Source organism: Rhamphochromis longiceps, linkage group LG7, assembly GCF_057381845.1.
Source record: "Rhamphochromis longiceps isolate RC_006_pf linkage group LG7, R_longiceps_female_GT1.1, whole genome shotgun sequence".
NCBI lineage: Eukaryota > Metazoa > Chordata > Actinopteri > Cichliformes > Cichlidae > Rhamphochromis > Rhamphochromis longiceps.
This window is the reverse complement of record NC_140563.1, coordinates 66,020,289-66,043,170: the sequence shown is the minus strand read 5'-3', so window position 1 is coordinate 66,043,170 and position 22,882 is coordinate 66,020,289. Positions and strand designations below refer to the sequence as shown.

Genomic DNA, 22,882 nt, shown 5'->3' with positions numbered 1-22,882 from the left:
TTAAACTTTATAGTTACACCTGGTAAAGCAGCAATGCTGATCGTTTTATTAAAGATGAAAGAATTTAGACAGTTTTTAACTCTAAGTGATGCTGCAGTGTTCGTTTGACCTGAAGCATACGGAGTTTAGGACCCAGATTACTCCCAGATTTAAGAGCATCTTAGTCCGACAAATATGACAATAACAACGGCCGCTTGCATGTTCTGCAAAAAAATGTGCTTTGTTGTGTATCTGACGGACAAACACCAAACCAGTTCCACATCACTGAAGTTACACCATTTTTACAAACCAATTCTGGTTCATCTGTTTCACTCAACAATCGGCCATGTGCGTATGAAAACAAAGGCACTGCGCATGCGCGTTTTACTCCCATTCTATCGCGATATGTCATTTTCCTATCGTTGCCTAACATTATACCGGTATTACCGTGAACGGTATAATATGGCCCAGCCCTACTTTGAACAGAATGCTTGAGATTTTAAGGTTAGCTGCTTTTGTGGTATCTGCCACTTGGGCACTTTTTAACATCACATTACTGCACGGTATTGTGCAAAAGTGTTGAGAACATGGAAAATAGGTACAACGATTTAACATCTGCAAACATACATGGAGCTACAATATATATGTGTGAAAAATAAAGCCTGTACAACTGTAACAAGTTTCAAAGTCAATATTTGGTGTGACCCTCTTTATCCTTGAACAGTCTGACCTCTCTGAGGCAGCTTTCTTGTAATTTCTTGAAGTAGTCTTCAGGAATAGTGCTCCAAGGTTCTTGAAGGACATTGAAATTTCTTATTTGGATGTTGGCTGATTTTTTTTTTTCTTAAATTCTCTGTGAGCATGATCCCACACTGCTTCAGTAACATTGAGGTCCGGGCTCTGGGGAGGCCAGCCCATGACTGAGTGTTCCACTGTGTGTCTTTTTACCGAGGTTTGCTTTAACAGCATTCACAGTGTGTTTGGGATTATTTTCATGCTATAAAATGAAAGTGATATTAATCTGAAGCTTTTCTAAATGATATAGCATGGCGGGTCAAAATCTGACTGTACCTTTCTGTGTTCACAATTCCACCAATTTTCACAACATCTCCAACACCGCTGGGTTAAACGCAGCCCCAATCCATGACAGAGCACCCACTGATCTTTACAGATGTTTTTGAACACACGGATGAAATCGGATGTCACTGTCCCCACATGCCAGGGCAGCGCAGTTCTGTAGTAGAAGAGTTGACGAGGAAGCGGTCCACCTTTGCCAGTTGGGTTGTAGAGGGCTGTCTTTTTCTAGCTCTCTTTACAGTGATGTGGAAAAAACAAACAGCTTTTAAACTTTCAGTTTTCAGTGAGATCTTAACATCGTTCAAACGGCAAAAAGTTTTGACTTGATGGTACAAGAGGATTCATCCCAACCAACCAAGAGTTTGCAACAAATGCAAAAAGATATTTTAAAAAATTGCTTTGTGAGTTTTTTAACTCGAATGTGAATATTTTGTGCACTTTTTATTATCGCATGACTGTAAAAAAAAAAAGATTGTCTATCTCTTTGAGCAGATTTTACCTTCGTGATATTTTAGCCACAAAGCAGTTAGGAGGGAAAATAACTGTCACATTAATGTGGAATGAAAATAATGATTGCAGCTGCAGTCCTCGCAGTGATAGAAGTTCCAAATGTGTGTTTGGCGAGTAATTGCTGCTCGTTAGAAGCCCCAGTGAGAGTAGCTCGCAGTCATTAACTGCTGTTTTCCGGCCCTCCCCCATTTCTGCCTTTCCTTTTTATTTACCTCTACTCTTTCCTTTAACCCCTCCCCAATCTTTCTGTCGCCTCTCCAGAATCCCCCCAATCTCCCGTTTCCCTCTCCAAAATCCCCGTTTTCTGCTTCGCCTCAAAAATATCTGTAGTTTTATCTCTACTCGTTTCAGATAACCTCCCCCTTTCTTACCCTCTTCATTCTCAGCTCTCACATCACTCATTCACTCGCTCCCCCTCACCTTCCCTCAGAGGCCTTCCTCCCTCCCTCGTTTCCCCCTTGCCCTCTAACTTTTGGCCCTTTCTGGCTGCAACAAGGACTCCTTAACAGCTCTACCTGAATCAGCCCTGTGTTTTATCACTTGAACAGAAAACTCACACAGTCCACATGACTGGATGTGACGTCGACTTCTGTTTACACTCAGTTCGTCATAGAGCACTTTTATAACAGGAAAGGAACAATGAACAGAGCCTATAAAACTGCACTCATGCTGGTCTTTATATCATTGTGAATTTATTCATGGAAATTAGAAGATTTAAACCAATTAGGAACTTACTGTGTGCTGTCAAATCGAGTCTTTAAGCCCTCATGGCAGTTTTCATAAGAGCTAGTGCTGTATCCTTTCAATTTCCAAAGACATTTTGGCCAATAATCTCGTTCAGAAAAAGAAGTCTTCTCAGCTTGACAACATTGTTTAGAACTAGTAATAAAAAGTAATAAAGTAATGCACTTATTCACATCACTTATTCATCAGCAACAGTGTTTCACTTTCAAGCAGAAACGTTCTTCTTTTGCTGCTTTCCTTCATCGTTTGCGAAGTTAACGTGTGGTTGTAGACTTGACTAGACAACACAAATAGATGTGACATTATAGTAGGTTAGTGTGTAATATGCTTCATAATTTTTGGAATTTAAGTCAAGTTAAAAGTCAATTAATTGAGAAAATCATTCAAATATTTTTTGGGAAAATTGAAAATAATTAGTTTCCACACTATGTACACCATTTAAAATCACAGAGTGACAACAACGTGTTTGTATCTGTTACCTATAATAACGACAACACCTCAAGTCAGCCCTACATGTCTGCCATACATCACAGTATCAGTTTATTATTGTAGGGTCTTTACCATACAATATATAGTGCCTTGAGACAACTGGTGCTGTGATTTGGTGCGATAAGAATAGAGCTGAATTGAACTGAAGACTGTCCTTTAGAAGGAAAAGAGCAGCAAGTAAGTATAAATGTTTGTCCATTTCTGGCTGCTTCACGGGGCAGTAGCAGTTTAAGCTACCTAAACTACCAGACCTCCCAGACCTCCCTGTCCCTAGCCCCACCTTCTTCAGCTCTTCTTCAGGGGCACCACTGTCCGAAGCCTGGGTCCTGGCTCTACTCTGAGGTCTCCTTCTATTTGGTCATACCCAAAACACCTTAATTTGCTCTTTTCCATGTGGAGGAGTAGAACCTCTACTGTGAACCTCTGAGAATCCCTCCATGAATCACGCCTTTATTGTGTTAAAGGAGCTTTGGTGATGCCAGCAGGTGTCACTTTGCCCCTGGTAGAGTCTCCCAAGGCAGATTGGTCCCGGGTGAGGGGCTGGCCTAAGGTTGATTTAGAGTCAAAGTGACCTCTGAAACAATGGACCATGTTTATCAGGCCTACCCTGGATCCAGGCGTGGGGCAGGTGCTGGTTGGCGAGCCTCTGGGGCCCTCAGCCTGAATGAGCCACATAGGCCAGCCCTCCCGTGGATTGTTCAGCCGCAGTGTGGATCAGGAGGTAGTGAAAGGCAGAGGGCTTAAAACCGGCTCCCGGGACATGTTTCACATGTCTTTGTTTATTTGTTTGTTTATAATTCAGTTTTAATCAGTTATTAAGGTTTCCTGATGAGCTTTCCCTCGCTGTCTCCCAGTGAGTCTTTTCCTGTTTCAATACGGTAGGTTCTGTTCATTTGATTAACACCAAGAGTGATGGAGCAGTGAGTGTGGTCACAGTCATAGAGTCTGAAAAATATCAATATCCAGCAGTAGGTTATTGATAACATGGCAGTTTAGCCCCATTATTACACCTACTCATGGAAAGAATGACAAAAATATGTTCGAAAGTCAGTCAAGTTTAATGTGTTGCTCTTCAAATGTTGTAGTTCTTTTTTAGCATTTTAACTTCACTGTCAGATGTTCTTTGGCATATTGTTAATACATCACATAACACAGAAAATTACATTATAATCAATCCGAAAATCTTTCAGTACATCAAGAAAAAGAGTGGTTAATCATCACTTTTAGTTTAAGGTTGTAAAAGTATCTTTAAAAATCTCATATAGGTGTGCAGCTGTAAATTCACACAGCACCATAAACACTGGACAATTATGAGCCATTAATTTGTTTGAATGTGTTAGTTTCAAAGACCCACACAGATAAAGTGTCGACTGGCTCATGAACTCCCTGACCTCAGATTTTCCCGTCTCCAGCTGTGCACACACCATCCTCTCTGCTCTCTGCAGATGTGGAAAGCAAGCAACAAGTCCTCTTTGCAACCAAAATGTGACGAAGGATTTCACAGTGCAAAAGCATTTCAGTTTTGTTTTGTGTGTGTTTTTTTTTTTTTGTTTTTTTTTAACTTGCCTCTGAAGTGTTAAAAGCAACCAGCTGAAATTGCCATTTTCACCTGTGGTGCCTGGCCTTGAACGAGGCCTTTGTGGCGTATTTCTTCCAGGTCCATAATACCCAACCTTTATTTCACACATTTGTGCCAGCACGCCGCTTTTCCCTCGCTTCCTCTCCCCTCCCTTGTTTTCTCAGCCTCCTTTTCTTTTCTTCCCTCCAGCCTCACTGCGTCTGGAAGCTGCTGAAGAGCTGAATGGTCAGAGCCAAGATGAAGTCATCGTGTCTTTATATCATTATATTCTCCTTTTACCTTTTTTAGTCACAGAAAACCCATAAGGGTGGGGCGCCGGGGCATAGATTGGCTGTCGATGGGAACAACACACACACACACACACACACACACACACACACACACACACACACACACACACACACACACACCCTTTAACCCTGCTATGTGCCCACTCTTGCTCCTCCAGCAGGCCCAGTCCTTTCCATCCCAGTTCCCTCACTGTTTCCATGACACAGCTTCTTTAAATGGGCACAGTCACATTTTTTGGAGGGAGGGGGGGCGGGATGGTGTTTAAGGTGATGCTGACATTCGGTGGATAGTACTCCACTTTATGGTTACTCAGGAAATAATCATTGCTTGTGTGGTGCAATATGTCTATGTGGGAAAAAAAATCTTTGAAGGTTCACCAGCTTTCATTTGGAAAATGCTGGTTTGCCACCTTCCCTTCATAGCCAACAGAAGACAACAAAGACTACCTGTGCTGTCTAAACCCGCCCCTTAATAAACCAGTGCTCAGCCTGTTTTCTAAGAGTGTAAATTAGGTTATTTATTGCAGCTACAACTGTCCAGTTGTAGGTTTTTGAGGAACTGCTCATCCAAACATGAATGAGTGATTTGAATCATTTGACACAGGAAACCAAAGACATAATGCAATATCATGTTTGAGTTGAGAGGTTTCGTGTTAGAAATAGGCTCGGGCTCCACATTTAATTCGGTTCAATTTGCACTTGGCGGCAGCAGGAAGAAAAAACTCCCTTTTAACAGGAAGAACCTCCGACAGGAGCAGACTCAGGGAGGGGCGGGGCATCTGCTGCGACTGGTTGAAGTTCAGGGAACTGAGAGAAAAGACACACTATTATAATCACTAAACTTAGGGGTAAGAGGTTGAATCCAAACAATCCAAATCATTGATAGTTTGTCCCCTTTATAACTATTGTGTGCTGGGATGATGTAAAGTTAATGGTGTGGCGGCTGTAATTAACTGGTGGGCTGCCCAACTGCAATAGTTGGAACTGGAGCATTTGTTTAGGTGGCTTGCTAGTTGGCACAGACCTTAAAGAGGTTTGTGCTTCTGTTTTTGTGGTAGTTCATTTATTAGCACCCACACAGTCAACTTAGAATCATGCAAATGCAACAACTTAGCAAAATGCTAACATTAAGGCTTCAACCTGTATAAAGTCGCCGCGTCCATCTTTTATATACAGTCCCTGGTTTGTGTGTCATCTCTCCACACATGTTGGAGCAGAAACACAAAGTGTTTTTACCCAAAATATGACAGTGGGCCTCATGGCACTGCACATACTCACTCACGTCCTCAGCAACACACCCAGCAAGTTTGGCAGAGTGTCGATCAGCTGTCCATCAGAAAGGTCGTGAATCCGCCTAAAAGTTTTTCTAATTGATTTCGGGGGGGTTTTCTCCCAAGCGGAGCTTTTTATGGCTAAATAGCAGCGTTTTTATTTACAGCAGCACCACAACATGTTGTCATGAGAATGAGGAGCACTCTGCTTGGTGGTGCAGGGAATGTTGTTGAAGCTGCTTGCGACACACCTAAATCGTCCCTTTTGATAAAAATCTTCTGCTAACTCCTAACAAGCATCTTTTCAGCTGCTTTTCCACTCATGCTAATATATTCCTGTATATGTGTGTGTGTGTGTGTGTGTGTGTGTGTGTGTGTGTGTGTGTGTGTGTGTGTGTGTGTGTGTGTGTGTGTGTTCGTTCCCCCATAAGAACATACACTGACTGACTGTTTGTCATGGACAAACTTTCCACACCATGGCGCACACATGTTCTTTTTTTTTTTTTTCATTTTCAGTGTGTATGTGTGTGCATGAGTACAGGCTGAGTAAACCCCACAGTGGTTTCCAGGCCCAGGGTGAATAAAGGTGCCTTTTGTCAGGCGTGGGGTGGGTGGGGGCCAGGGAGGTGGGTGGTGTCCAGTCTGGAACAAGCATGAATGTTCCCTCAGTTCCCTCAGACATTGCACTTCCCTGCCTACTTTCACAGCAGCGCTAGAAGAGAGCGAGAGAAAGGAGGCGGTGGTGGAGGAGGAGGACCTCTGGGTGGGGTAGGGAGGAGGTGAGCGGGAAGCTGGTGGGGGGGTGGGGCTTGCATCCAGCCAGTGAGCTCATTGGAACAGCGTTGTTGTTTTATCCTCCTACCGAGCGTGTAGTTTTTGGAAGGCATACGAGCCGCCGGCCGGCCAGCTCTCTCAGTCGCCCCTCAGTGCTGAGGCAGAGAGGAGCTACCCCACTACCCCGTCCTCATCCACCTTTTCTCCCCATAACCCACACATACACCCTCACTTAGCCACAGATATCGCTGAGGGAGGGAGGTCGAGCAGAGACTTGGTTGCGACAGTTAGGAGCACCTGTATGAGTTTTTCTCAGTTTTTCTTCACCCACCTGAGCTCTGATTGGTTTATTCACAACATGTTGTGTGTTTTTGTTTTCCACAACTTTTTTGCGATGGTGGCGACGAGGACCGAGAGAAAACCGGAGCAAAAGCAAGCTATGAGAGGAGACACTTAAAGGTGTCCTAACCGGATTTGTTTTCTCTCTGTGTTCCCCCCCCCCTCAGCCATCCGGTGCTCCGGTGGAAAATGACCCTCTGGGCCCGCTGCCTCCTGGATGGGGTGAGTTCATCTAACGCACGCACACATGCACACACTTCTGCGACTGTTAACAAACTCCAGGCAAAGACGAGAATATTCTAAAATCGTCTCCAGGTGTGCTAGATTTACAGCCTGTTTGAAAAGAGTGATTCTGCCTCCCTCACCGGTCCTGCAGGTAGGTTTGGCGACACTCAAACTACCTGACGTGAACCTTCGATTTAATGGTTCAAAATGCGCTTTCCTTATGTGCGTGCAGCTGTTAGGTGGAGGTGTTGGAAAACAGTTGCTGCACGGTGAAATTTTCCCTCCCTTTTACAGATCTCAAAGCACATTTTTGGAGATTTCAAACCTTTCTTCTGGTTCTGTGGCTATTACATTTGTCCTGAATCACTGACCTGTGAGCCAGCCAACTGTTAATTGATTGATAAATCCCTCCACTGATGGTGATTTTCATTCCCGTGTAGAAAAGCTGGATAAAGTGTCTCATGGTTTCTTTTCAGCGCTCTACTCATTTATCACTGTACGCTTTCCTTTTGCTCTGAAATCCACAAATTACAGAGGGCTGCGTTATTGATGGGGCTCTTCATCATCCACCGCTGCCCCAAAAGAGCAATGTAACCGGAGCCACGGCGAATTGTCCCCCGCACATTCATTCATAAACGAACGCTGCTGGCGGCTCCCGGTCCGCCAACATTTTCACAGACTTCATCACAGCCGTGTTCTCTCCAAAAATAAAAAATAAAAACCCCCAGCTTTCTGCCCGTGATGCCTTTTCAACATGTTGCGGTACCTCAAAACCTCAATTACATCGCTGGCTCTGATTTGCTTCTCGGTGCGCTTTTTTTTTTTTTTTTTTTTTTTCCTCATCTGCGGTTGCTCCGATTTGAAAAAGAGAAAGATGGGAGATGGAGGAGAAAAGAAGGGAAAGTGGCAAGTGGGGTGGTTATAGTAAAGTGGGGGGTGGAGTGAGTAGGAGTTGCAATGCGAGCACTACTGTTTCTGAACCCTCCACACACTCCTGTTAATGAGAAAAAGATGTCAGACCAGCGGCGGGAGGAGGAGGATGGGGCACCAGTGTACACTCTCTGCTGTATGTCTGTGGTCACTCTGACACACACACACACACACACACACACACACACACACACACACACATATTTTGCTTTACCCCGGTGAGGTATTTGGATCACCCCACAGCGAAATGCCACAAAGACTCGCTGCTTTTCTCTCATAGCGGCGAGATTTTTTTCTTCTTCTCCTCTCGGTCAGGTGATCCCTCTGATCCCGTCGAGTGTGGAGTTTTCCAAGAACCTCTGAGCCCACTGAGCATGCTCCTTCTGCCCCATTTGTCTCCACAGAGAAGCGTCAGGACAATGGCAGGGTGTATTTTGTCAACCACAACACACGGACGACGCAGTGGGATGATCCTCGGACCCAAGGGTGAGACAGCGAGCTGGAAAATATCTCTGTGTGCGTGCATGTGTTGGCCTGCTTGTTAGGTGGCGTGCCGCTTTGGGTGTTTGCTCATACTCAAGACGTGGTAGTCATGCACAGTTTAGTATGACAACACAGTGACTCATCTACATTATGATATAAACACGAGTAGAGTATTATCCCCGAGAGGAACATTTATTTCACAGCCTGACATAAGTTAAAAAAAAGCAGCTTTACCTCACATTATGTTGGACACAGGTCTGATGCGCTGTTGGTCATCTCGCTCACTTTCCTGATTTTCCTCTCGTCTCACCCATACTAGTTGACCCGCTGACATTTCAGAGTTTGAGCCTTCTTTGCATCTTCTTCTGGAGATTCAGTTGCTCTCCTCGGTGTGTTAGATACACCTTTGTTGCCATTCTAGATCTTTTCTAGAATCCTAAAAGCATGATTTTCTTCTTGTAAATTATTCATTTTTTAGCATGCAGCCAACTGATTATTTTCCCCTTCCCCTTTTATAGAGTCTTTGATTCAAATTTTCAGGCTAGCCAAGCAAAGCAAAAACACGTTAAAAAGACAACGTTTACGAAAAGGTGAAAAGCTGTGTTGTTCTTCTTAATTTTCATCCAAATTGGTTTGAAAAGTGAAAAACGCTGTTCCCCCTCTGCATTTCTGCAAATTCCTCGGACAACAGACAGATTTAAAAGCAGGCACTTCTTAGTAAGTAAAGTTTATTTATGTAGCACTTTTTAAGACAGGAATCTATTACAAAGCTGTATTAGCATCGTCACCTCTTACTGTGAGGTGGTGATGCCACTGTGTTAGCCTAGCATCCGGGAACACGATAGAAAGGAAACAGATTCACAGGCAGATCAGGGCGACTGCTATGAAATTTATTGTGATTAAAAAATATAGAGCATGTAAGAAAAGAAAAAAAAAAGTGGCCATAATGCGTTGGAGTGCATGGATTTGGTGAGAGACTCAGTCAGAACTACACAAAAGCATACAAAAAGAACAATTACTCAGATTAATATCACACTGCTGACACCATTTATACATCCGTATTTAATTTTAAATGATCAGGTTTTCCGTCAGTATCGTTGCACTCCTTAATAAGTGTGTGTGTGTCTGTGTAAAGTTGAAACCATTTCACAACTAAATAAAAGATCAATCAAATATCGCATTGAACAAATAAAAAAATACACTTTGTATTTTTTAAACACGGGGTGCTAAACTTTAACCTAAACACAACCTTGACCGTGACAAAAGTTTAGAGTTTTAGACCTCGAATCAACACAGTAGGTTTAAATAGAGCGACTAAAGCATCAGGGAAAGAAAACTGCTTTTCACCTTAAAGCCAAACATGCTGCTTCTGTGTCCTCTAAGCGTTCTTGTGGTTTGAAGCCACCTGAATAATCAAACCTACCATTGCCATGCTCATAGGAGGTAAACTCCACTGTGGCACACCGGCGCAGGCTTTCTGGTTTTAGCACGAGTTGGCAGGGGAAGGTATGTCAGTTTCATCCCCCGAGACGGGGCCCCTCGAGCCGGGACCGCGCTCACTGCCCTCTCCCCTGTTGCAGGATGATCAAGGAGCACCCCCTGCCCCCGGGCTGGGAGATGAAGTACACCGCCGAGGGAGTCCGATATTTCGTGGACCACAACTCGCGCACCACCACCTTTAAAGACCCTCGACCTGGGTTTGAGTCAGGGTAAATATTCTCTCAGCCCTTTCCTCCCAAAGCTGTCACAGGCCGAGGCAAAGACTTCCTAATTAAATGATCATTCGACACTTTCTCCAAAATATTTAAGTGATTTTTGCCTCGGCCTGACATAACTGCATTGAAAATATTAAGTCACACAAGCCGCTCGTTTGGTGAAAACCTGAAAATAATCTTTTTTCTAAACTCCCATCATCTTTGCTGTTCCTTTTCATCCATTACCTTTCCTTTCTCTCCTGTTTTGAATATTTCTTTGAGTCAGAGAGAATCAGTGTCACAGAGGATCTCAGAAAACTCACACACACACACACACACACACTGCTCTTCCCCTCAGCCTGTGAGTGTTTGCTTTGCCTTGAAGCAGTCTCAAATCCCAGAATGTGCAGATGTGCGACAACACATCCACTGCAGACTGCGCTGGCATCTGTGTGGGTGTTTGTGCTTTTCTGTGTTTCTGCATGCAAGTGTGTATTTGCTTGTGTGGTCAGTGCTGAAGACGTGTGTGTGTGTGTGTGTGTGCATCGGCGAGCTGCTTTTCATGCAGATATTTGCACGTATTTTTAGGCTGCTATTTCACAGAGGCCTCCTTCACTGTTTTCTTACACTGGATCCTGCAGGAGTGTGCGTCCGCGGCCAGCGCTCTGCTGCTGCGGTCGCCATTTCCTAACCCAAACCGAGATGTGCCTGGCAGCTCGGCAAGCACAGACCCGACGCATTAGAGGCCTCCTTCTTCTTCACTCCCCCCCAAATCATCTGTCTAACTCTACTTCTGCTTCTCAGCCTCTGTGCTGCTGACAAGGCAGATATCCACTGTGTGTGCGCGTGCGTGTGCGCATACAGTGGGTTGGTGGAGCTTATACTAACACAGCTGCGGGGCCAGGCTCACCTCTGTCTTTGCGACTCAGACACTCGAGGGCTGTAGAGCTGATGCAAATTAAGTATTCCTCAAAAGAGGACGCCAAATTTCTGTTGGTCAGCTGACCTTTAGAGTTCTGTTGAAACTTGTAAAATTGACCAACTTTCTCTGTTTTCTGTGTGTGTGTGTCTGTGTGTGTGCGCGTGCAGGTCACGGCAGGGCGGTTCACCAGGCGCTTACGACCGCAGCTTCAGGTGGAAATACCACCAGTTCCGTTTCCTGTGCCATGTAAGTGTTAAATAGAGTCTGTAGCCACAATAAAACTCCCCACTTTGCTCACCTTGATTATTGCAGTCTGGATCTGTTCACCCAGAGAAGGAAAAAAAAGCATAATTCACTCTAAGACTGGAAAAGTGTGGCCAAAAAATATATTTTCAGTTTTCTGGACGACTTGGTTTTCAGGCAGTTATTTCCTCTCTACATAAACTCAAGACAAAACATCACTTTCTTTATTAAAACTGCACACCTTTCCTCACGAGCTACAGCAGTATAGGGCCAAACTAGAGAGAAACTATCGTTTTACACATCACAAGCATTATTGCATAGACCGTTTAGACTGATTGGGAGTTGAAGGCTACATCTGCTTGTGCACATTCTAATACTGTAGAAAGAAAACCTGTGAGATCCTGATAATAAGGGAAAAATGTCAGTTTGTGGCGTTAGAGTGCTGCCACTTTCAGTCATTACCGTCATAGAAGCGCAGCTGTTTACTGGTGCAAGCCTTTGAACAGGAGAACAGAGTGCACGTTCAGAATTGGAGAGTATTTCAAAAACGGCAAGATTTTTTTGGTTTTAGCCTCATATAAAATCTTCGAGTCTTTGACATTCTTAACGCAAAGTTGGACTTTCAGGAGGCTTTTATTTTGTAGTAGACACGGCTTTAGGAGCATTCACATGTTAGCGGCATGTGAACCAAACCAAACTGATTGGCAAGCGCTTTATATCTGTCAAGTGACATTTCCACTGTGACTGAACTCAGACTGAGCTAAGCTAAGCCACATGATGTCATTGTGGTTACGGGGAGGTCTTAGAGGGGGAGGCATCCATGGATCCACAGACAGCTTCAGATACCGTCTCGAAAAAAGAGAAAATCTCAGGTTGCATATGTAGGCATCGTTACCAGTTTGTTTATACTTATGGTGTCTGGAAAAATCTTATTACTAGCTTCTATTTAAGCCCCCTGGATGAACTGGAGTTAGTTGGTATGCTCCAGCATCAAGCTCTTCCCATCTGTCCTGTCAGTCTTCATTTAATCTCAGTGTTCTGATTCATACTCAAGAAGATTTGATGAAGATGCCATAGCTTTATTTTAAATGTATTTGCCATTTTGTTAAAAATCTTTAAAAGTTGAACTATGTGTGTCTGTGAGCCATAGTGTTCTTCACTTTTTGCCGCTTTTTATCCTCCGTATACTTCACACCCAGCAGCCTGAGACTAAAAAGAGAAACATCAGTAATGAGATGGTACAGATCAAGCAGTGACGTGCTCTGTAAACGCTGTACCTGTTTTAAATGCTGACACATGTGAATTGTAGAAAGGGATTAGGATTGGGATTACAGAAATATCCCGAGGTTTTCTTCTCGCCTTGATGGTGGTGTTCTTTTTTTTCTTTTTGAAATGTGCAGTCTAATGCCTTACCCAGCCACGTGAAGATCTCTGTGTCCAGACAGACGCTGTTTGAAGACTCGTTTCAGCAGGTCAGAGACGGATGAAACACACTTGTTATTTTTTTTTGTTCTTCTAGTTTACATAATGGTAACATTTAATAACTACATCTTATCTTATCTCTGCTTTGCATTGGTGCTTTATGTTATATAGAAAAACACTGTGATAAGGAATAAAGGGTTTCTGTGTGGTGAATTTTTTGAGGGCTTTTAATTTGAAAGAGCTTCTTGTATCAGGAGAATCATTTAGTTACTTTAGAAGCGAGTCTAGGAATGGCTGAAAGTGAGGCCACTTCTTGGACACCATCAACGTCTAAATAACGTGCTTTGTCATCAGATCATGAACGTGAAGCCATACGATCTTCGTCGCCGGCTCTACATCATTATGAGAGGGGAGGAGGGGCTGGACTACGGTGGCATCGCCAGGTGAGAGCAGCCTAAAACTCTTTCCTGCAGCTTCTCTTTACATCTTCAAATTCTGTCATTTTATATGGGTTTGTTAAGCTTGTTATGTAATCCAGGGGTTTTTAACGTTGGTGATGGTGTATTTCGTCTGTTCCTGCTGCTTCTCAATCTTTGCACCAGCTTCCTGTTGGGTAAAAAAGCAACGGAAAAACCAGTGGTGTTTAAATGACTGCTTTTCAAAACTTGCGATTCTCTGAAAATCTTTGTTTTCTGCATTGTTCTTCCCCCAGCTTCATTGTTTTATTTTAAAAATTGTCCTCTACAATCTTTTTGTAAGTAAAGTGAGAAAGAAATTTTGTTTTTAAGGTCAATTTCCTGCAAGATAGGGCATCGTTACAGTTTCCATCCTGACCTGATGGTGGTAGCGTTGTCACCGTTATGATGCCTAAACCTAGACACAGTGATACCGATGTATGTCTTTCCAGCCTGTAGATGCAGTAACACAATGGCGCAGATTTTAATCTGTTGTTTTTGTCTGAAATTGTTACAGCAACATCATTTTGATATAAAACTGCCTTTTCTGCCTTCTAGAAGTGCAGACGTGTGTGATAGTGTTGGGTTACTTGTTGCTCTCTCTCTCACCCTCTCACAACATTGCTGTCCTCCTCCATCTCTCCATCCGTCCATCACACGTGTCCATGCTGCCCGCTGCGTCTGCTGTCACTCAGGTCTTCCTCTCTGTACATGTTGTTATTTTTCCTCATTTTGTTCTCTTTGGTTTTGCATTGTGTCTCTGTCTCCGGTGTCACGTCAGTGGTTTTACCCTATGGTAGGTGACATCATGCTGTTCTACCACAGGGTAGAACCACGGACGGGATGTTGGGAGGTGTCTGCGTCCGTCAGTCCATACACCCTCCTCCCTAATATTCCCAAAGGGGAGAGGGCAGGGGCCTTGGGAGTGCTTGGTTCTGGTGCTGCAGCTGGTGGAGGGGGCCCTCATTCTCTCTAACGTGCATCCTTCCACAGTCTGTTTGTGTCTTTTTATTTAGTTCTACCTGGCTGTATTTATCCTAAATGTTATATGTTTTGTCTCCTTGTAATTCATGTGTCAGATTTGGCTTGTAGGATGTGTTTATAACTATAAATGTACTTTCTATTCCCATCTAAACCACTTCAGAGTCATAAGAAAAATCTTCTTTTTCAGTTAAAAGAATTGATTTAGATTAATAACTGGTCAGCGAGATCCATTATCAGAAATGAACATCATCTTAAGGATCAGCAGAATAAAGAGAATTAAACCCAACCTTATTTGGTCTTCTATTTGATTTACACGAGGCATCGATGAGCTTAAAGAAATCATCGTGTCTACAGGACATCAGTATTAAGCCGTGCCAGTGGACTTTATGTTTGGCAGTAATTTTAGAGTTGAGCTTGGCAACACCTTGTAATTGGTTCCTGTCTTTTTGACAAGAAGATTAAAAGCAGCAAATGAGTGAAAAATGAAGACGCTGGAAGTTTAGGATGATAAATGTCGTAATTATATGCTGCCAATGAAAAAAAGCACCTCGTTCTCGTGTGGGAGAAATGCTTTTTCATTTTCCTGCTTTTCTTATAAACTCCCTGTGATCATGTGCTCTTCTGTTGACTGTACAGCTAGTATAGAATGTGTTTTGGGTTTTTTAAAATAAAATAATAGTTTTGAGGTGTTTAATTTCAGTGTTGTATGTTACTGTTAGGTCCCTGCAGGATGACAGCCTTGTGTCTTCCTCTCGTGCATTCACGTCCTCTTCTCCTCTTCCACAGGGAGTGGTTCTTCCTGCTGTCCCATGAAGTCCTGAATCCCATGTACTGCCTGTTTGAGTATGCTGGCAAGAACAACTACTGTCTGCAGATCAACCCAGCATCCTCCATAAACCCCGACCACCTCACGTACTTTCGCTTCATCGGTCGCTTCATCGCTATGGTGAGCTGTATTGAAATCGCACAAAAACACAGTTCTTTTGTTACATCTGAGCCATTTTTTTTCACTTGATCGCCACATACGGCAACATTGTATCCAGATGTGTTTAAAGTGAAACCTCAGTTTAATAAACTGAAGCGACGCTCACGTTGGGAAAGCCAAAATGCAGATGTGATGTAGTTGAGACATTCCTCTATCGTGTTGCGATCTTAGTAATATTGTTACTTTAGCAGCAAAAATGGATTTCACCGCACGTATGTAGGCTTTGTGTGTTTAACTAACCTTTGTGATTAGATGACTGCATTTCTAATCTTTGGTTAGCTAGTTTTGCTCACTGTTTAGAACAGATATCGCATATTTTGGATTTTTCCTGAAAGTGCGTCACATAAAAGTCATTCCACAGGCTGTCAGCCGGGAAAGCTCTCGCTCAGAGCAGGTTTCGTTTTGAAGTAGTTTGAAGCATTCATGCACGGCATTCTGGGGTCAACTCAAAAAAATTTGTAGGTCCCAAAGCCGTCACCCTCCACCTTCCCCTCCATCTGCTACCCCACCCCTCACCCACACCATGACTTCACTGCCGCACCCAGCCCACACCCGGCAGCAGCTGCCTATATTTAGCCCTAAACTGCACATTGCTGACTTTCCTCACAAAGATCGTTGTCTCTACCCACTCCCAGCTCCCAAAGCCTCTCTGACTTTATTTCTCGTGTCTTTTCCTTACCTGCTTTGCTCTCACTTCGGTCACCCTCTGCTCTGCTTCCACAGATGCGGTGGGTCAGCAGGACAGGATAGTCTGTGACTGAGTCAGTGAGCGTCTGTGTTGTTCTTGGCTCATCGTAGCTCTGAACTCTCACAGGGTTTTTAACATTAAACAGCTCCGTCTGACTGAGTGTGCTCTCTCTGAAAACACACACACACACACGAAGGAAAGATTAAGATGTGGTTTGGAGCCGTTTGTGGTCGCTGCACATGTTTATGTCCACGTCTGAGTCTTAATGATTTGCGTTGTTCTTGTGGCTGCAGTGATTTCAGAAATAAAAGCCCCATTCATTTTTTCTGCAAGTGTGATTGGCTGTTAAAGCGTTTCTAACACTTGAATGAGCTCAAAACGGCCCCCGTGTGAATCATCAGCATGGCGCGCGTCCGAGATGAAAATATGTGTAATTTGTCGGGCGTTAATTTGAAACATGTGCAACCAGAGTCCATAAAAAAACACTAATATCGCAGAATTACAGCAGGCCAAAAATAACCTCCCTCTGTCTCTGCTTTGTTACATCCAGGAACTCAAACTTGCGCTATCATCAGCCTAACCCAATTACATTTTATGAAATGTGAGCGGTGAACACCAGGTGGCGTCTCTTATTGTGGTTTCTAATGTAATAAATCCTCCCTGCAGGCTTTGTATCATGGAAAGTTCATCGACACCGGCTTCACGCTGCCTTTCTACAAGCGAATGCTGGACAAGAAACCCACTCTCAAAGACCTGGAGTCGATAGACCCGGAGTTTTATAACTCCATCATGTGGGTCAAGTAAGTAATGCAGTTATGATTCCTCTGAATCTGTGCGCTCTGGCCACCTTATGCTCACAAGGGTAGAGGTTGGCATGTGAGTTAGTTAGTTTTAACTAATAAAAGAAATGAACAGTAGGAGTCCAGGTGAATAGGTCATACTAAGCCAGTTATATCCAAACAACAGAAACCTGGATGCAGGAAGTCTGAAAGTCTTAAAATGCCTCCCAAACCACATTGATATATCAAGTAATTGTTAAATGACTTTTAGTTGACAAACCAGCTAAAAGCTTAGCTGATAAGACTCTGAGATGCTGCTCTGTTACATGTGCTGCTGACAGTGCTGATCACAAACAGTGGAGTAGGAGCGCCCTCAGCTGGACAGACTACAAAATTTATCAGACCACCACCTAATGTGAGGTTTTACTCTAAATTAGGGATGTCAAGGTCATTTTACATCGAGGGCCACATACAGCCCACTTTGATCTGAAGTTGACTGAACAAGTGAAACTCTGTCAGTGTAAAGAAGTTTCAGTACAAATTTAATCCCTGAGATGTCTTGTTATAAGATTAGGAAGTGCAATTTCAACAATACGCCTCAGTTTCTCTACACGATAAATGTGTAAAATTACAGAAAAGGTTCTGGCAGCTGCCCAGCCTGTCCCGTATCTGTAAAACATGAAGTTTTTGTTGATTCACAGCCACTTTTATTCAATTTTATTAAGATACATTTCTAAACATGGTGAACAGAAGCATGTTTATCTGTTGCTACTTTGAGTGATAATGACTCTCAGCAGGAAAATACAGGTAAAAAATTTATGCCCGCCTTTACATTTTCTAAAGGTATCCAGTGGGCCAAATTGCAGTTTTTGCCAGGCCAATTTTGGCCTATGGGCCTTATGTTTGACACCCCTTCTCTAAATTAACAGTATTAGTAAATACATAAAAAAAAAAAAATTATATTTCTGATATTTTTATATTTTATGTATGAACTGCCACATAAAGGAGTTGGTGTCGCAGTTTGTTCCAAGAAGGCTGCTGGATTTAGGTCAGTCTTGCAGGCGACACAGAGAGGACGAGGTGCTAATGTTTTTAGTTTCATTATGTGTGCGTCTGTGTTTTCAGAGAGAACAACCTGGAGGAGTGCGGTGTGGAGCTCTATTTTGCACAGGACATGGAGATCCTCGGGAAGGTTTCCACTCACCAGCTGAAGGACGACGGGGAGAACGAGCTGGTCACCGAGGAGAACAAGGAGGAGTACATCAGGTCAGTAAGCAGAAATGGGGACAGTTGGGCTGATGAAGACGGATGAGCGTAGGAGAAACAAGGTCTGTGGTGGAGAGCAAACCATAAAAAGCAGCCTCTTTGTTCACGCAGCCTGCTGACAGACTGGAGGTTCACCCGCGGGGTGGAGGAGCAAACCAAAGCCTTCCTGGACGGCTTCAACGAGGTGGTGCCTCTGGAGTGGCTTCGCTACTTTGACGAGAAGGAGCTGGAGGTGAGGAAGACTTGTATTTATTGGTGTTTAGGCTTAAAATGTCATGAATCCAGCTGTTAGCAGCTCGTTTTACTTGTGTGTGTCTCCCAGCAAAAATCACACCACGTGAAAACGATGCTTCGTGTTTTGCCTGATCGCACCATAATGCCACTCATTTGCGCCCCAGGGTTCCACTGAGGATTTAAAGTCACACGGATCAGGATCCGTGTGACACTGATATTTTGTGAATTCAGTGAAAGCCTGAGGCAGTTTAATCTCACACCATGTACTCAAATAAAGTTATTTGAGTGTAAATGTCTCAACCTTTTACACCATTAGCTTTTCTTTGAGGGATGGACCTCCCTGCACCCTTATTGAGCCGTTTTGACACCTCTTTAGAGATCAGTAAAGACGTGGTGTGACGACCATCAGAATAGTTTCCTGGGTTTTCCCCAATCATAGCTTTAGTGAGCTGTATAGGCACAGACCCTCGCTGACCTCATATGCAAACATTTTGTTCTGGAAGCAGACCTAAAACAACAGAACTCAGAAAAGAGGAACAGAAGGGAAAGAGTTCATGAGCCAAGAGAAAAACCCCCAAAACAAGCTGGTGGGGGGTAAGCTTGGACTTTTTTTTCTTTTTTTTCTTTTTTTTGAAAAGTCTGAAATCTCATCCGACTTGAGCTGCAGGAGTCCCGTTTATCAGGAGGAAATGTGAGAATTTGGGCTGTAATCAGTAAAGTTCTATAAAGGACGTCAGGGTTCTGTACCACCACATGCAAAAATGTCTCTGAGCACACAGAGTGAAGTCACATGTGAGTAGTTTAAACTCCAAATTTTAAAGTAACCCCCCCGTCTTTGTCCTTTTTGCAGCTGATGCTTTGTGGGATGCAGGAGATCGATTTGGCCGACTGGCAGAAGAACACCATCTACAGACATTACACCAAGAACAGCAAGCAGATCCACTGGTTCTGGCAGGTATGGGCCTGTAAACACACACACCTACCACGCTGATGCTCCTAGGAAAGCGCTGACCTGAGCGTTTTTTCTGCAGGTGGTGAAAGAGATGGACAATGAGAAGAGAATCCGTCTGCTTCAGTTTGTAACGGGAACCTGTCGGCTGCCCGTCGGAGGGTTCTCCGAGCTCATAGGTACTGACTGCGTTTACAGGGACAGGAGTGTCCTGGTTATGAGGATTCTCCTGGTTTTAATACTGTTGTAAATAGATCTCTGCCTTTGCATGGAGGGACCTGTGATGTTTACAGACACTAACAGGAAATTCTCAAGCAATTGTAAGGAAATTGAGCAGACATTTAGCTCCAAACCAAAGTGCTGAAACAAAAGCTTTTCCATGCTGCTCTGGGAGCTGGAAATCCCAGAGCATTTTCATAAGATATAATAAAATTACTCACTTTCTTAATCATCTTCAGTTTGAGTTTCTGCTATGCGAGTCGGCAGCATTCAGCTTCCTGTTCAGGGTTTGAGTTTTGTTTGTGTGTGTGTGTCCTGCAGGAAGTAATGGTCCCCAGAAGTTCTGCATAGACAAAGTGGGGAAGGAGACTTGGCTTCCAAGAAGCCACACATGGTAAGATGCTGCCTCATGTTCTGCTTCTCCGAATCATCCATTTATTCATCGTCTCCCGCTGATCTTATTTAGGGTCGAGGGGGCGGAGCCTGTTCAAGCTGTTATAGGGTAAAAAGCAAGGTGTTTATTGAAGCGCTCCTCTGAAAAACTTAAAAATAGCCTAAGACTAGCAAGGTTACAAACGAGAAGGACAGCTTTACAAACCTCACAGCGGATCACCTGCCTCCATCACCCTATCCCAACATCCTCCTCTGTCACATCAGTCCCTGCATGTCCTCTTTCCCTCCCACCTGGCAGCTCCCTCTTCCACATCCTGTCTTCAGTATATCCACTATCCATCCTCTGCACTCGTCTCTCTAACTTTGTCTCAGCCTGAGCTTTTCCTCTGATGTACTCGTTTCTAATCCCGCCCACTTAGCTCACTCCCAATGAAATTCTGAACATATTCAGCTCGGCCTCCTGTTATTTTGTCATCATAGCAGCTCTCGCAACAATCTTATGAACCTATCCTTCTGTCATAAATCACCCCTGACACCCATCTCCACCCTGCCTGCACTTTCTTCTTCACCTCTCTCTACTTAAATCACTTTCCTTAGATTACAGTCTTTTCACAGTACAGAGAGCTGCCGCTCTGAGCCAAAAATGAATGTACAAAAAGACATCTGATAGACAGATCAGCAGATTTAACTAAACGTCTTAAAGTGGACTCATTTCACTCAACTTCCAGCTCCAGGTTTTTATTCTGGGACTCTACTAGAGCAGCTTTGCATAATTTAGAATCCTTCTTCATGTTGTAGATGGTCTCTGTGCAGTCCCTCAGGTCATCGTCTGTCTGAAACGAGCAGCTATTCCTGATAAATTCACTTTTTTAAAGTCACATAGTATTCAGAACCTCCCTGACAAGAGTCACATTTTTTATGCATGTTTTACCATCTCAGGACCGCCCCTCTGTCACCTTCACCTCCTGGATTAGTATCAGGAGAAGACGCTTGTATCTTAGCTGTAACGCTTCTGCTACATTTCGAAGGGAATTCTCGTTTTAAAGGAGAAAGAAAAAGACAGTTGAAATTTAAGGACGTGGATTCGGACAGGATTTCAGCTACAAAAGTAATTTCAGCTAAAAATACACATGATCTAAAATGAATTAAAGCCACTGAGCAGGGCAGGTAGGATTTAAAACGGTTACTACAGGGGGGAAAAATAAAAATCAGGATTTCACTTCCTCTGTTTGAGCTGTGAGCAGCCTGGGAGCGTTTAAAAAAAATAGATAAATGTCACCCTGAAGTTCCATCTGTAAATCCACGCTGAGGTGTAACTCTGTCTCCTCCTCCTCAGCTTCAATCGTCTGGATCTGCCTCCCTACCGAAGCCTGGAACAGCTCCGAGAGAAGCTCCTGTTCGCCATCGAGGAGACGGAGGGATTTGGACAGGAGTGAGATGAGGAGGCAGAGACGGACGACACTTAAATCGACGAATAGTTTTTTGTTATTGGTCTTATTTTGCGTTTGTTTGTTCATCACAGGGCTGAGGAGTCACCTGTCAGCTAAACAAGCCCTCCCTGGGCGAGGATCATGTTAGTGAGCTAGTGAGCTGAATCATGGGATCAGGCTTGAGGCACAGGAACACAGAAGAGTGAATGCTTACGTGTGTGTGTGGGTGTGTGTGTGGTTGCTCATGTTAATGCCATTGTGTATTTGCATATAAATGGTGTGTATGTGTGTGGATTAAACAGGATGACCACTCCCCCCCCTCCTCACTCACTGCTTAGAACCGCACCAAAACCAGACGACATGATAGTTTTAATGTCAGCAGCGACTCACAGCGACAGCACAGCTACCCGCAAATGCAGTACAACATATCTACCAGAGAGACGTACATTTTAAGCATATTAAAGCAGCGAGACGGCAGCGTGTGAGAGGAAGCTGTTATCGTGAACTAGTGCGCCTCTGTTACAGAGGTCAGAGAGATGAGATGCGATTTTATTTTTTCTGTTGATTGTGAAATTCAGTCGATTTCTCCTGTATATAACTCAAATAAATGAGATTTCAGTCATAAGATGTTTGGGTGAGGCTTTCTTTTTAAAATGCTTAATCCAGTGTGAGTGACGTAGGTTCAGCATTAATTGGTTTACTGTGCCGTGCAAACAATTCGAGCCACCCTTTGTTTCTTTATTATCAGACTTTCTTTTTTAAAGTGCTCTTGAGCAATCGTTCTGCAGGCTTTCTGAAGGTTTTTCACAGCTTTTCTTTGGACACTGGCGGCTTTTTCACTTGAACCTGATCATTTCTTTTGTTTGTTAAGCTACTTGACACCAAACTCTGAGTCATTCAAGAATAAAAAGGCACCAAACTCAACCAGTACCAGACAACTTGGCAAAGAAACATTTTAAATGGTATCTTTAGGCACTTTGGTACTAGGAGCATTTCGCAAAGACACATAATTTGTTCCCATTTCTTTTGTTGAATTTATGAAAAATATCAACGATAACACAGTTTGACAAACACAAGCAAACACTATCAGTCATGGAGTGGCCTCTCCAGAGCTCGGATCTCAATATTATTGAAGCAGTGTGAGATCATTCTGATAGAGGACGGAACAAAAAGGCAGCCGGCTTTCAAACAGGAGCTTTAAATGTCCTTCAAGGAGCTCAGAGAGCTACTCCTGAAGAGTGCTTAAAGAAATGACATGAAAGCAGCCTCAGAGTTCAATCTATGGTGAAGTGTAAAGGTGGTCATCCCAAATATTGACTTTCAGGCCCCTTAGAATTGTACAGAATTGTACTGTTTTTGCCTTATATACTGTATTTCCAGTTGTAAATATGTTTGCACCCATGAGGGGCGGCTTGAGACTTTTGCACAGAAATTACATAATGACTTACAATCATTAAAGTGTATATAACTTCTTTACAGAGGAAAATTCAAATGATGATGGAGGTTAGCAATGTCCAGATGTCAGATTT

At 43.5% G+C, this 22,882-nt stretch overlaps 1 protein-coding gene across 3 annotated transcripts in view; it reads left to right on the top strand.

Moving 5' to 3' along the window:
* wwp2 (WW domain containing E3 ubiquitin protein ligase 2) overlaps positions 1 to 21,978 on the top strand; it is a 63,664-nt gene extending 41,686 nt beyond the window's left edge. For 2 of the 3 annotated variants that reach the window (XM_085414876.1, XM_085414875.1), the window contains 14 exons: positions 7,220 to 7,274; positions 8,612 to 8,693; positions 10,271 to 10,399; positions 11,474 to 11,552; positions 12,950 to 13,021; positions 13,326 to 13,414; positions 15,197 to 15,356; positions 16,750 to 16,883; positions 17,988 to 18,128; positions 18,240 to 18,360; positions 19,213 to 19,317; positions 19,394 to 19,490; positions 19,852 to 19,924; positions 21,260 to 21,978. In XM_085414876.1, coding sequence (XP_085271002.1) covers positions 7,220 to 7,274; positions 8,612 to 8,693; positions 10,271 to 10,399; positions 11,474 to 11,552; positions 12,950 to 13,021; positions 13,326 to 13,414; positions 15,197 to 15,356; positions 16,750 to 16,883; positions 17,988 to 18,128; positions 18,240 to 18,360; positions 19,213 to 19,317; positions 19,394 to 19,490; positions 19,852 to 19,924; positions 21,260 to 21,359 — 1,437 coding nt within the window. In that variant the 3' untranslated portion in view covers positions 21,360 to 21,978. The remainder of the gene's footprint in view (positions 1 to 7,219; positions 7,275 to 8,611; positions 8,694 to 10,270; positions 10,400 to 11,473; positions 11,553 to 12,949; positions 13,022 to 13,325; positions 13,415 to 15,196; positions 15,357 to 16,749; positions 16,884 to 17,987; positions 18,129 to 18,239; positions 18,361 to 19,212; positions 19,318 to 19,393; positions 19,491 to 19,851; positions 19,925 to 21,259) is intronic. The other variant, XM_085414877.1, reaches the window with a different exon arrangement.
* Positions 21,979 to 22,882: the final 904 nt, after the last annotated feature.